The sequence below is a fragment of the Nothobranchius furzeri genome, chromosome 7 (assembly GCF_043380555.1).
Source record: "Nothobranchius furzeri strain GRZ-AD chromosome 7, NfurGRZ-RIMD1, whole genome shotgun sequence".
NCBI classification, from domain to species: domain Eukaryota; kingdom Metazoa; phylum Chordata; class Actinopteri; order Cyprinodontiformes; family Nothobranchiidae; genus Nothobranchius; species Nothobranchius furzeri.
In genome coordinates this window covers 60,007,773-60,022,901 of record NC_091747.1, presented here as the reverse complement: position 1 = coordinate 60,022,901, position 15,129 = coordinate 60,007,773, and the positions used below count along the sequence as shown (strand labels likewise).

The window sequence follows — 15,129 nt, the reverse complement described above, 5'->3', positions numbered from 1 at the left end:
CGGACGCGTCAAGCATAAACCAACCTATAGGCAGCAGCAGTTGGTGCGGCGTCTACTCTTCTACTTCTATGCTGTGTGCAGGAGTCAACGTTCATTCAGAAAAATTGAAAATGGACTTAGCTGAAAGATTATATATTTTTAATGTTTTGCACTATTAATATGTTTAGTTTGCTACCTCAGCCTGCTTCCTGAGACTGTTTAATAATTTCCCATAAAAATAATGTTTTCCTCATGTTAAGAATTTACTGTAGGGTAAAAACTGCAGCTGGGCATGAGTGTGGACTGAACGGGTGCCAACTATTGGAAAATTATTTCATAAGTTATATTTATATATATATGAGAAAAAAGAACTATGAACTAGTTCATTTTTGGAACAATGAACTTAGTTCAAACTTTTTTAATTATGAACTAAGAAACGAACTAGTTCATTTTAAAATGTATGAACTGAACTTTCCCAACTGTGCCGGTGGATCAGAGCTGCTGAAGAAGGAGCTGAACATGAAAGGGAAGCTCTTGATTTACTGATTCGCCTCACCCAAAGCTTTAAAATAACTTTCTGATTATTTGGGTCATCACACATGTTCTTGTCGTATCCGTTGAACATAATCAAACTAAAATGTGGAACATTTGTTTTTCACATCCTCCTGAGCCAGGTCAGGTCCTCTCCGACACCATTGCTGTGTTTTCTTTAGGAGTGCTGCAGACTTGGAACCTGAACTCGGAGCAAACAGAGCAGCTTTGTGCTAAACGGGGCTCTCACACATGCAAATATACATTTAGAGTTTAAACACACAGGCTGTGTGACTAACAGTTTACCTAAAAGTCCTGGCTGCTGTTACGTCTGTCAGCCTCCTGCTGGAGGTGGATCTGGTCTAAGTGAATGGAAGAGATGAGATTTAAAAATGTATGTGGGTGAAATCCTGCAAGTAGCAGATCCATCACAGGGATGCCTCACCGTAAAAAACAAAACTGTTAAATGGCGAAAATTTGGGGCCTATAAAAATCTAAATGTACTGCAAAAATTCTTTTATACTGGTTTTCAACGGTTTTCAATTCATACATGATTAATAGAACAAATTCTAATATGTTATTGTTTTTCATTTCAAAACAAGTTTCCTGGTTTCGAGACATTTGTCAGTGTTTCTTGTTATCCTGATTTATTTTCCTAACAATGATTTTTGCTTTTGTTTTGAAGTGAAAGTCCCATCAGTCATGGCCCATCTCTGTGGGGAGCAGTGAGCTGCAGCAGTGGCTGCTCTCTGGAACTGTTTAGTGGTTTAATCTGCCAATCCAACCCCTTAAAGCTGACTGTCAAGGAGGCTCCCATTTTTAAAGACTTTGGTATGAGCCGACTGAGATTTGGACCTCGATCTCTCAGTCCCAGGGTGGACACTCTACCACTAGGCCACTGAGAAGGTAACACCTTAATATAATGGCTGACATGTCTCCTCAGCCTTCATTAGTTTCTTCAGGAGCGGCAAGAAATCAGCTGTGTTCATGATCTAAAACATGCAGGAAACGTGGTGTTAGCAGACTCCATCACCAGGTATGTCAGCTCCCCAAAACCCAACAGGGAGCTGCCCGCCACTCTGAAGTTGCAAGTGCAGTATTCAAGCCACAGGGGGTGGTGGGGTCTGAGTGACATTTCATTAAGGGTCGTTTTAGCATATACTGGCTGAAGAAAATGATATAAAAATATCACTAGTGTCCCTTTAAACTGCCTGAATTTGAAGAAATGCGGATTAGTTCTGATCGGATTGACAAGCTAATGGCTAGTCAGAGTGTGGCAAGTTACAAACTAGATTGCTGCAGTTCTTAGACAACTAATCACAAAAATGACAGCTGATGAGAAGTTATCATCATCATTGATTTCACATTACATAGTTCAGGGGTCCTCAATTATAACGGTCCGAGGGCCACACAGGGTGCTGCTGCTGTTTGGATCGGTGGCTCTGATGCACATAACACACAAGCTTGCAATATAAAGAAGGACAACACTTGTCCCCCTCCAGCTCGGCTGTGTGACTGCACTAACCTGTCCTGTGGGACCCTCACCATGTAACCCTCATGTCCATGCTGTCTCTGGAGGAGCAGATAGGAGACAAGATCTCCTGTAACTTCAAATGAACCAAAGCTTCCTCCCAGTTTCTCTTTAAGCTGAATTTAACATCAGTTCATCATCATGAAACAAAAGAATAAAGTGGAACAAGAACTTCTATCTTCTATTTCTCTCTCCTTTAACTTCTCCGTATCTCTAAATAAGAGACAGGTTACGCTGCAGCTTCCGTCACTGACCCCGCCCCCTCCCCAAGACCGGATCTCCTGACATCTCAGCACTCGGTCTGACTGAGCGCTTCCAGGAGAAACAATAATGAAATTATGAAAATAATAATGCGTGTCTGGAGGAGCGACCTCCGATCCTCTCTCTTGTGTGAGCAGACAACCTCCCGCTCTCTCTCTCGGTCGCTGATCGAGCGAGCGGAGCGCGCCGCGCGACAACCCGCTCAATTAACACAATTCACGGCCCAAATCCAACAGAACGGGTCGCGCTGATTCGATTCGGGTTTGGTCTCAGGTTATAACTCCAGCGCTCAGCCCTGCAGAACCACATAAAGGCAGATTTAAGTTTCCTACCCGGTAAATGTGGAGAACACCGCTCTGACAGATGTGGATGCTACGCTGGTGCCGCCACTAAAATAACACAACTACATTCCACTATAACTGATTATGGTACTTAGGCCGCTGCCCCTGGCGACCCGACCCCGGCATCTGGTCTCTATGATGCTAAACCGTTTATGCCCGCATCTCATGCATTGATTATTTGATTATTTTCCTCAGCTCTATCCTAAACCTCCCAGTCGGCCGTTGGGGGTGGGGGTGGGGGGCGCGCGGGGTTTGGGGGCCACAAAGAGAGGGCTCGCGGGCCGGACGTGGCCCGCGGGCCGCCATTTGCGGACCACTGACATAGTTGGTAATATAGGATTTTTTGGTTGTTTGTAATACAAACTAGCATCAGAGCTAGCTGTCTGTGGTGCTTTACCAGCTCAACGCTGTCTCCTGGAGTAACAGTGTAATGGGAAATAAATGTCACTCAAGAATTCAAAACTGTTTATGCATGAGCGTTCGTGTAAACGCCAAGAGATTAAGGTTCTGGCTTGCCTAGCGTGTGGATTTCGTTTCTCCAAACACGAGTTGTTCAAAAAGCTATTAAACTACCCCTAAACCTAATTCTGACAGCTGTTCCAACACGTCTTTGTTTTCCCAGGAAAAAGGAGTTTACCGTTTATTTGGCTGACTCAAACGCCAAATCACGCGGCAGCATCTTGTTCCTCCCTTCCACACTTTGAAGTTGTGATAAATTAAAGCTGGAGGTCGTTTACGGCATCTCCTTTTGTTGCTGCGCTCCAGTGCAGGTGGTGTACAAATGCTGCCAAAGCTGATTACTGTGAGGGATCACACCCTGACTCAAATTACTTACAAGCTTCTCACAACTGCTCTGAGTAGCTCCCCTATTATCCTGTTCAGCGACAAGATGAAGATGTCCAGAAAAATAACACCAATTTCTTCCAACACAGTTGTCCAGCTGCTCATTTCAATGTCATTAAGGCGATGCACGAAGAGCGGACGCTTCCCAAAATGCTCAGTCTTGCTGCATCATGAGAATTTAAGCATACACAGATTGGATCCACATTTCCACAGTGATGGGTCCAGCTGTTGGGCCTCTGACCCCGTAGAGAAACATCTGCAGTGAAGTCACCGACAAGGGTCGGAGCAAAGTGACGGGCTGAGCTGTGGGAATTCTGGCAGACGTGCACGCTTTGGCAGGACGTCGGGCCTGAACACACCGCAGAGACGCGGAGCAACGTTCGTTTCCAGAAGAACAGCTGCCAGCGAGCCTGTCACCAATTTCTGATTCCAGGGGTTTGGTTTGGAATCAGATACGGGTCAAAGAGTACTTGGACAATATTTCTAATGTTACTTTAGCTCGCATGGATCTCACTGTACAGGTTCAGCTTTACAGTTGAAGTCTGAAGAAATAATAATAATTCTACTCAAGATTTGACCTATTTTACGTGTCTTCCATCACATTCCACTCTCAAAACAGTCTTCGTTTAGGTTGGTCCCATCCAGATTTGGACTAAAAGCTAATCTCTCTCTGACTTGTGACTGATTGCAAATATTTGTGGCCAACATCACAGGCTCTTGATGTTGTGTTCGAGCCATGGTTGTAATTTTCACTTTAGAAGTGGGGGGGACACGGGGGAGGGAGGAGGGGGAGGGGTATCTTTACGGTGTGCTCTAATGGGAAACAGACTTCAACACAAACGGTTGTTTTCCGCTTGGTCCTAGAGCTCATCCAGTGTTAATTTAATAGCGTAATATTGTTTTGGATGGTAAAAAGTGCAGGGGTCAAAACTTGACTTTGGAAAGTGTGGGGGGGACATGTCCCCCTGTCCCCCCCCCCAAATTACGTCCATGGTTCGAGCTGCGGAGCCTTGCTCTCATGTCGCTGGAATTTTTCAACATGTTCATCGAACTCCAGAAAACATTAAGAGAAATGGAAGACCTGTGAATCAAAGTTATGGCTGATTGTCTTTCTTTGTTGCGTTCATTCTGATTGGATACTAAAAATTAAAATGCAGATAAATTGAGGGCAACGTGAAAGTAAATGCAGACGTCTAACACTTCTGCACTAAAGCCAGTCTCTCTCTGGGCTGGCATCTAGCTGGAGAAACAAAATAAGAAATATCGACTGTCAGGGAAAAAACGCGTATACCGTAGCTAATCAGGAGATTTTAAAGACGCATCTTTCTCCTGCCTCTATTACACTAAAAAACTATACAATACAAGCTATTTTTGATACTTTTCACTCAATTGTAATCCATGAAACTACAAAAAGATACGAAAGATGAACCAAAGGGTTGATGCTGGTAAAAATTGAAAATGTTGAGAAATTAACACACTGCTCCTCCACATTGAGAGGAGCCAGTGGAGGCGGCTCAGGCATCTGGTTAGGATGCCTCCCTAGTGAGGTTTTCCAGGCACGTCCAACCCAGAGGAGACCTAAAGGAAGGACACGTTGGAGGGACTATTAATCTCATCTGGCCAGGGAACGCCATGATTCCCCCAGAGGAGCTGGCCCAAGTGGCTGGGGAGAGGGAAGTCTTGGCCTCCCTACTTAGGCTGCTGCCCCTGGCGACCCGACCCCGGATAAGTGGATCATAATGGATGACTGGATGGATATGTGGGATGATGAGTAAAATTTATTTGTAGGCGTCACAACAAAGAAACCTAACATGAAGCAAACCAGTAGTGAGGTGTATCTTACCACGTGTGGTTTTCCATCGCAGCATGAAGAATGCAGTTCATAGACCCTTTTACTACCTACGTCATCAAAAGTTGCGCGCGCAGCCTGGCAACGAGACTGAAGGCTTCCTCATTCACACTCGATACTAAAACAGCGTTTTAAACCCTTTGTTTTGAAGTTCTGAGCACATAAAAATGCCGGGTTGTTGCGTGTATGGATGCCAGAATCGCTTCTCTTCAAGCAGCGGACTGAAACTTTACATTATTCCGAAGGGAGCACATCCATTTCAACAAAATCGGAGGCGTCTGTGGCTGCAGGCCATCAAAAGGGTTGATGAAAACTGGACTGAAAACACGATCCGAAACGCTCGAGTTTGTAGCGCCCATTTTATATCAGGTAAGGTAATTATGTACTAAGATTACATATAAATTTATACGCTTTATTTCATGCTTCAAATTAACATTTCATTCTAATTCATCTGTATTTTCCCACTGCATATTAGTATAAACTGTATTTCTCTAAAATTAACACGATTGTACTCTAAGCACGCTAAAAAAAAGAAACCTATGCTATACTCACCCTGCCATGCAGGTACGTAGTTCTCTGGTTTGTTTACTACGACCCAAGCCTCGTACGTAGCAGTCTTGTGTCCTTGTCTTTGGCTAGGAAGGACTTCTGCCTTCAAGACGCAAAACTCAGAGTCTATGTCGTGATATTTTACTTTCTGTACGTGGCCACAGACAACATAGTTGTATGCATTTAACGATTTGTATGCCCGTAGCTTCTCACGTGTGTACCTACTGGGCCTCTCCACTAAAAACGTATATATATCGGGCCACTGGATATCTGGCCACGCACCTACATCTTCCACCCATTCCGTAATGCCACAGGGATCCGGGAGTCTGTTGCCATTCGTTAAAGTGAGTTTAATAATATAACATTCAAGATTTGCCGGTGATAACCCTGCAGCGTAGCTTGATAAAGCCTGACACAACGCCATTCTCTGTTGCCAAGCTGCGCGTGCATTCTCGCTGACGTCATATTGTTTACAAACAGTAAAAGGGTCTATTTGCCAGAAGTGTCAAAAGTATCAAACTCTGTGTGAATCAGAATTAAAGTCTGCGTGTGTTTTTGCAGCTTTGCATCTTAAACTAGCCCCCAACGTTTGTGTAGTCCAAAGACAAGCAGGCCTTGAAAAAGCTGCTGAAAGTGCATAAACTCTTATTTAGGCCACTCAAATGCCTTTCCAACCTTTGTTTCCCAAATGCATCTTTAAGTAGAGTAAACATCCCATTATTGCATGGTAAAAGTCAGATACTCAGCAGAATAGTTCAAGATGCAGTTCATGTTCCTGCAGCAGTTTCAGTCCAATGAAACACTGTAGAAAATGACTGGTCCTTCCCTCCAGCGACTAACCGAACTGACCGCACACACTCAGTGTTCATAAGGGTCTTCATATTTTTTTCTACTTTTCTGTGGGCTTTGTCAACCCCTTCACACACAGACGCACACGTCACGCGGCGAGTCTAATTCGCGGGAGCAGCCACTGCGCAGCATGTGTGTGTTTTTGTCCAACCTAATGCCTTCCAGATGCCCAGACTTCATAATATGCTTCCTATACGCACTGAAAGAACAGACCATTGTTCCTGGGGTCTTCCCATTAAGAAGAACCAGGTGTGGACAGTCCCATACGTGCATTAGTGAGGTGGAAACTGGGAATGAATTGTTTTGATAGGGGAGAATGTGTAGTGTGCTTGGATGTATGTAAACGGTACGTCCCTGTAGAAACATTATGGTATGGTTGGATGCTTTTGACTGAGGAAAGGAAATCAAAAGTGAATCATGTCAGTAGGTTTTCAGAAGATGATGACATGAGCGAAAGCATTTGACAGATGGAAAGTCCTTCTTCGGTTCTTGGCCAGTTTTATGGGGCGTAGAGTCCCTGAAGATTTAGGTCAGATGTTTGAATAGATTAAGACCGTTCACACAGCAATGACAGTAAAGTCCGAATAGAAAAAGAATCATAATCATCATTATTTTAAATGAAAATGTGACATGAGAGCGAGGCCCTTCATCCATGCAGGGAAACTAAACCTCATGAAGTCTGGATGTGCATTGCATTCATAAGCTACTAAATACATAAACATAAACATAAACATAAGCTGCTTTTGCAGGACCATAGCGTTTGCAAAACGGGATTTGCCGCGGCTCCCTGGGGAGGATTTTGGCATTTATAATAACAAAGCTGAAGCTAGAATAAACTGCCATCAGGCGCCTCTCAAACCAAGACGGGATAAAGGGAGGTCGATGCCCCCCCCCCCCCCCCCCCGCTTGTGACGTACAGGGTCGCACATTCAGCGTCAGACGGAAGACACGTCAGACTGATGACATTTCTTTTTCAGGACCGTTAGCTTTGATGTGACCTGCTTTTTGTCCCGCTTGACGCCCCGCTCAGCCAGTGTTTTCTCCACTCTGCCGAACGTTCATGTTTTTAGAAACAGGCTCAAGACTCATCTTTTTAGCTTAGCCTTTAACTGAATACTCTCACTTTTTAAATTAATTAATTACTTAGTTTATTTATTTTATCTATTTATTTTATTGATTTAATGTATTCTTTCATTACACGTGCTTTTTAAACAGTTTTTTTACCTTGATTTATGATCAACGTTACTTGCCGGTGGGCTTGGGCTTCCTGACAGGGTTGCGGAAGGCGCTTTATAAATAAAGCTTTGATTGATTGATTAATATCTATACAACTTTTTATATTACAATTCTCATTTTAGCTCTTTGGATTTTATATTTTAACATTAATTTAGCCTTTTACCAGTATTTCCTCTGTGGGAGCCCTCTGCCCCGGCGGCGGTGGCCGGCTGTGACGGCCTGGGTGCTTTCCATGTGTGCCTGGGTGGTGGTGGGGGTCTCTGCCCTCCCTGCCCTGGGCGCCCTGTGTCGGTGCCTCGGCTGCTGCTGTGGATGCTGTCGGGGCGGATGGCTCTCCTGATGGCATTTCCTTATCTTAGCTGGTCTGGCTCATCTAAATTCAGCCAATCATGTCTTTTTTTACCATGGGGAAGGGGGGATGTATGTGTGTGTGTGTGTGTGTGTGTGTGTGTGTGTGCGTGTGCGTGTGCGTGTGTGTCGGTGGAGGAGTGTTGTGAAGGGTTTTTTATTAGACTTTTTGAAAATTCCTCCCACAGTCGCTCCAAAGGGATTAGCGGGGCTGACACACGTGTAGCCGTCAGAGGCGTGGGGCTCATGCAACAATATCACTACGAGGCTAAGCGCATCAGAATCGAGTTTTATCACCTTTCCCCTTTGCTCCTTGCCGCATTCACGAGACCCACAAATTCGGATTTATCACTCTGTAATGACGCGATGATCTCCATCCATCCATCCATCCATCCATCCATCTTCATCCGCTTATCCGGAGTCGGGTCGCGGGGGCAGTAGCCTAAGTCGAGAGGCCCAGACTTCCCTCTCCCCAGCCTCTCACTCCTCTGGGGGAATCCAAGAGTGTTCCCTGGCCAGGTGAGAGACATAGTCCCTCCAGCGTGTCCTGGGTCTACCTTTAGGTCTCCTCCTGGTTGGACGTGCCAGGAAAACCTCACCAGGGAGGCGTCCAGGCGGCATCCTGACCAGATGCCCGAGCCACCTCAACTGGCTCCTCTCGATGGTTTTTCTTATAAAAAAGGCTAGAGTCATGGTGAGATAGGTTTGGGTTGTTTGCAGGTTTTTGGTCATTGTCAAAGAACTTTAAAGGCCAAGTTCACAGAGAAACTGTTTTTACTTGTTATTTTTTAAATATGATCGATCACTCAGACTTTAACATGCAGGCTGAACATGACACTAGACCTCTACCCCTAGTTCCTGCATTAGCCGTTGATAGAAAATAGACGGGGAGTCACTCAGATCAGAGAAGCCAGACAATTGCGCGTCACATTATCACAACAGCATTCATGGACTCACCCCTCTTGGCTTGCAACGGGGAAGGCTGTGGTGATTTAGTGTTCAGGAAACCACAGAGTGCTTCTCAGCTAGTTGAAGCTAACCGTTAGCATTAGGGACTCCACCACACGGCACAACTCCTTCAGGTTTGTGGAGATGAAACATCAACATTGAAAAGCAAATAAAGTCAGTGGTAGAGTCGTGTTGCTGAGATGTAAGAATATCCCAATAACACTCCAAAACTTCCTGTATTCTGCTCACCTCTCCTCTGGCTCGATTCCAGTTTACACAACAGGAGCACCAGAGCTTTCCCCCCCACAGAGGTCCTTTATATTCATTCATCGGACCATCTTTCCCTGTTCCTCACACCTCGGTATTCACCACTCATCCAACATGTGAAACCTGCTGTGAGGACAATTAAAGTGTGGCCAGAAGGGACAGACACAGTGCTCCAGGACAGATTTAAAAACACAGACTGGAATATTTCACCCACACAGACCTGGACCAGTACGCCTCATCTGTACTGGAGTTCATCTCCAAAACCACAGACAGTGTCCCCACTCAGAAACGGATCACCATGTACCTCAACCAGAAGCCTTGGATGAACCGGGATACAGTACAGCCAGGGCTAATCTAAAGAAGGGTATCAAAAAAAGCCAAACACCATTACAAAAAGAAGGTAGAAGAACACTTCTCCAACTCCAACCCCAGACGCATGTGGTAAGGACTCTAGACCATTAATTCAATTCAATTTTATTCAATTCAATTCAAGTTTATTTACATAGCGCCAAATCACGACAAGAGTCGTCTCAAGGCACTTCACATAATAAACATTCCAATTCAGGTCAGTTCATTAAGCCAATAAGAAATAATGTTTCCTATATAAGGAACCCAGCAAATTGCATCAAGTCACTGACTAGTGTCAGTGACTTGACAGCAATCCTCATACTAAGCAAGCATAAAGCGACAGTGGAGAGGAAAACTCCCTCTTAACAGGAAGAAACCTCCAGAGAATCCTGGCTCAGTATAAGCAGCCATCCTCCACGACTCACTAGGGATCGAGAAGACAGAGCAGACACACACACACACACACGCACGCACGCTCACTCGCACGCACGCACGCACACAGTAATGTGTCTATAGTTATATTGTAATGTCTTAGTAAATATTCTATTTGGTGAGAGATAAACTTTATTGTATTTATCCTAGTGACTCTATAATTAAACGGGTAAACTAGTAGTAGCACATTCAATGTCAAGGAAAGCAAAAAGTCAGACCACAGGACCACCAAATCCTCCCCTACATCCTTTGATGTCTCCTTTTTCAACAAGCTCAACAACTTTTATGCTCATTTTGAGTGAGGGAATCCCACGATCACAACCACAGCAGACATGATGCCAGACCCCTAATCTCTGACTTTCTCCCACCGATGTGGGAGCGGTGCTGAGCAGGATCAATGTCCACAAGGCTGCAGGTCCTGATGACATCCCCAGGCATGCTCTCAGAGCATGTTCTGAGGAGCTTGCAGGAGTGCTGACAGACATATTCAATCTGTCCTTGGCCCACGCTGTGGTACCGGCCTGCTTCAAATCATTGTCCCGATACCCAAAAGTTGGGTGAAGTGTCTTGCCCAAGGACACAACAGCAGGATACCCCTGGCGGGAGCTGGAATCGAGCCCATGACCCTCCGATCATGAGGCAACCCGCTCTACCACCTGAGCTACTGCGATAACACCTATGCCAGAATGCTGTTGATAGATTTTAGTTCAGCATTCAATACAATCCACCCCTCACAACTTATCAGGAAACTGATAGACCTGGGCATCAGTTCCCTCATGTGCAAATGGTTACTGGACTTCCTGACCAACCGCCCCCAACATGTCCGGCTGGATAACCACTGCTCATCTACAATTACAATGAACACCGGTGTACCACAAGGCTGTGTGTTGAGCCCTTTCCTTTACGCCTCTTCACCCACGACTGCAGACCTGCCGGTGGTTCTAACACCATCATTAGGTTTGCAGATGACTCCACGGTGATTGGCCTCATCATGGATAACGATGAGACCGCCTACAAGGAGGAGGTGGACCGTCTGGCTGAGTGGTGTGACACAAACAACCTGCTGCTTAACACCGAGAAGACCAAGGAGCTCATCGTGGACTACAGGAGGAATGCTGACCCACATCCACCCATCGACATTAAGGGAACGGTTGTGGAGCGTGTGAGCAGCTTCAAGTTTCTGGGAGTCCACATCTCCGAGGATCTCACCTGGACGACCACCGGCTCCAAGATGGTAGAGAAGGCTCACCAGCCCCTCTTCTTTTTGAGGACTCTGAGGAAGAACCACCTGTCCTCAGACATCCTGGTGAACTTCTATCCCTGCACCATCGAGAGCATCCTGACCAACTGTATAACAGTCTGGTATGGGAACTGCTCAGCCTTGGACCGGGAGGCATTGCAGAGGGTTGTGAAAACTGCCCAACGCTTCGCCAGAGCACCACTTCCTGCCATAAGGGACATCTACAGGAAACGGTGTCTGAAAAGGCCTGGGAAAATCATCAAAGACCCCCAGTCACCCATCACATAGACTCTTCACCCTCCTGCCCTCTGGGAGGCGCTACAGGAGCCTCCGGACTAAGACCATCAGGCACCGGAACAGCTTCTTCCCCACAGCTGTCTGACTCCTGAACTCTGCCTCCTGACATGGGTCACATGTCCCATACCTGTAGAAATTATTCACATAACTCACTGATCTTAACTGCACTATTGTATAATTCTGTGTAAATAAACATTCTGTACAATTGCTAAAGCATTTCTGGATGGATGCAAACTGCATTTCATTGCCTTGTTCCTGTGACGTGTGCAATGTCAATAAAGTAGAATTCTATTCTATTCTATTTTCTATTCTATTCTATTCTAGTCTAGTCTATTCTGTTTATACTAGAGATCACTGCAGATGTGTTGAAAAGATAGGAAATATGGTCCTTTAAAGGCTTTATATGATTGATAATTCATACATACATTTTACTGTAGTTCTGTTGTTCATTTGATGTTTGTTTTTGTCTGGGAAGCATGTTGTGGCTTCCGCTTACAAAATTTTCTCCTTCATTCCACATTTTTTACAGAGGAACCTCGTGTGAGTTTTGCACTCAAAAACTGGCAGGTGATCAAAACTGGCTATTATTTAGCATGATTGGTCAGTCTAGAACTCAACAATAAAATTTTACATATTTTTTGTTTGGTCTGTGAACTCACCACTGTTTGGAGGGATGAGGAGTGCCCTGTCAGGGAATGTGGGACAGCACCTTCTCTCTGCTGTTGTGGTTCTGACTTCAAGGTCTTCAGATTTCTGGGACCCCTTGTGGCCCCCAAACAACCGCCTGCCCTGACCGTCGGCACGAAACACCTCCTTGTATAATGGTGCGTTCGATTTGTCCTCGGAACTCGGAAATCCCCACCTCCGAGTAGGAAAAACCAAATGACCCCCCCCCCCGACCTCCTAGTTGGAAACTCGGAAAATTTTCACAACCCCGACTTCGAGGTCCAAAATGGCAGCTCTCCGTATCAACAACAGCAGTTTTGATTGAAATGTGTTTATTTTACAAGACACACTTATAGGAGCGTGTCTATAATCAATGTTATGTGTAGCGCCTGCAACTCCAAGCTGAACAATATAAAAGTGTTGTTTTAGATCATCTTTGTCTCTCTTCAAAATTTTTTGAAGATGAGCTTTATGTGTGTTAATGAGTCGTCTGTGGTCATTTGGAGCTAAGTTTTCGAGGGCATCCCGACTTCTCCATCTCCGGCAACCAGAATGCTGTTAACTCGGGTGTGACGTCATTCCTAGTTCCGAGTTCCAACTTCCAAAGAAAATCGAACGCACCCTGAGTCTGTATCAGCCCTCAAAGCAGAATCGATTCATCTTTCATCTAAAATAGATTAGCTTCGGTAGTCTGCTACACTTTTTTGTGTCCGTACAGCTTTGGGTTTTTAATGGATTTTTGATGTATGGCAAATGTGAAATATAATTTTTGTTTACCTCTTCCTTTAGTTTCATGCTGCTTCGTGATGCCATTTATTATTCCTGGTGTCAGGAGATCACCGATGACCTTTCACAGACTTTATAGAATGAGAACTGTTTCTTTTCCGCTCCAACATATTTTAAACATATTGATTTTTGTTTTCCAGGCCGTGGTTTTCAAAGCACCTTGGATCTGACGGAGCTGATTGGTGTTCCTCTCCCCCCCTCCGTCTCATTCGTCACCGGGTTTGAGGGTTACCCTGCCTACAGCTTTGGCCCAGACGCAAATGTGGGCCGGCTCACAAAGTCATTCATCCCTGATCCGTTTTATCATGACTTTGCCATCACGGTCACGGCCAAACCAACCACGCGGCGCGGCGGTGTGCTGTTCGCCGTCACTGATGCTTATCAGAAAGTGAGATGCTGTGGTTGGATCAGCTTTCCACCTGGATGTTAACATAAATGTGATATAACTTTTTACCTCTTGGTGTTATTCTTCAGATCGTGCAGCTAGGTGTAGCCTTGTCTGAAGTGGAGGATGGAGCCCAGAGTGTTGTGTTGTACTACACCGACCCGGAATCAAGAGGTAGGACCCAAGAAGCGGCGTCGTTCAAAATGGGAGACATGACTGGAAGATGGGCAAGGTTTACCCTCACCGTACAAGGTGCAGAGGTCAGTATCTTGGGGTTTTGTTACAAAAACATCACTCACAGATTGTGCAAAGCTTGTGTTTGGAGGTCTTTAGGCCTGTTTCCACTGTCAAAACTCCCGGGTAATTTTACTGGACCTTCACGGAAGGTGTGTGTTTCCATGGCATAGGACCATTTTGGTCCATTTCAGGGACCATCTGAGTACCTGAACTTATGTAGCCGTAAATGGTAGAGTGCCTGGTGTGACTTGGTGAGATTAACTTGCGTTGGTTTTACTCAGAGGTCAACTTCAGCTCATGATGTCAAGCAAATGGCATTTGTAAAGGTGGAAGAGTTGTCGGAGAAGCAGAATGGAAGCGAAATAAGCATCGTTGATGCTGCTTTGAAATCCCTGTTTTAAAGTCCCGAAACCAAAAAGCAAAAATCCCTCCACAACACCGTCATTTACACTGTTTTCTTTTGTAATCTCCTCAAGTGTGTTTCTGGTCATCGAATGCCGTTCCATATGTCACACACCCGCTCTCCCGGTCCCCTGAATGGATCAAACTTGATGCATCGTGAAAGAACAACACCTTTTTAACGTCATCGATATCTGTGGACACCTAATGGCTCTGATCAGTGACGTCACTCGGTGCTGAAAACGTGATACGCTGACATCTTACTAAAGTCCTGACAGGGCCGATTTTATTATAGAGACATGACAGCTGAGAGGACTGAGCCATCGTAGTCCCCCCCGCCCCCCGAATTTCCTGAACCCCTACAGTGGAAACATGCACCTGCTCATAACTGTGTGTGTGTGTGTGATGCCTCCATGCAGGTGCGTCTCTACATGGATTGTGAGGAATACCACAAAGTGGCCTTCACCAGGAGTGCTCGGTCACTCACCTTTGAACCCAGCTCGGGGATCTTTGTGGGGAATGCTGGCGGCACGGGCCTCACCAGGTTTGTGGTAAGCATCATCTCTTTATCAGAACTTTTCTGATCTGTTTGCTGAAGAGTTTTGCAGCTTTTAGTTCTCTGAACTTGACCTTGTAGGAGACAAAATGAAGTTTGAGATTCGAGCAGCATCTTCGTTGGCAGCCTCATTATGACCACAGGAGACAACGGATGAGAGAACACATGTGTTTTGAGTGCTGTGTCATCCTTTGAGAGCTCATAAATGACAAGATCCTTGAAATATGGCTGATGCTCCGTTTGAATGACTT

General features: G+C 45.3%; 1 protein-coding gene across 6 annotated transcripts in view; it reads left to right on the top strand.

The window, feature by feature from the left end:
* The window catches only part of LOC107383079 (collagen alpha-1(XVIII) chain), a 117,106-nt gene that overhangs the window by 69,619 nt on the left and 32,358 nt on the right, over positions 1-15,129 (top strand). For all 6 annotated transcript variants that reach the window (XM_054751021.2, XM_015955503.3, XM_054751020.2 and 3 more), the window contains exons 3-5: positions 13,442-13,689; positions 13,776-13,946; positions 14,742-14,873. In XM_054751021.2, coding sequence (XP_054606996.2) covers positions 13,442-13,689; positions 13,776-13,946; positions 14,742-14,873 — 551 coding nt within the window. The remainder of the gene's footprint in view (positions 1-13,441; positions 13,690-13,775; positions 13,947-14,741; positions 14,874-15,129) is intronic.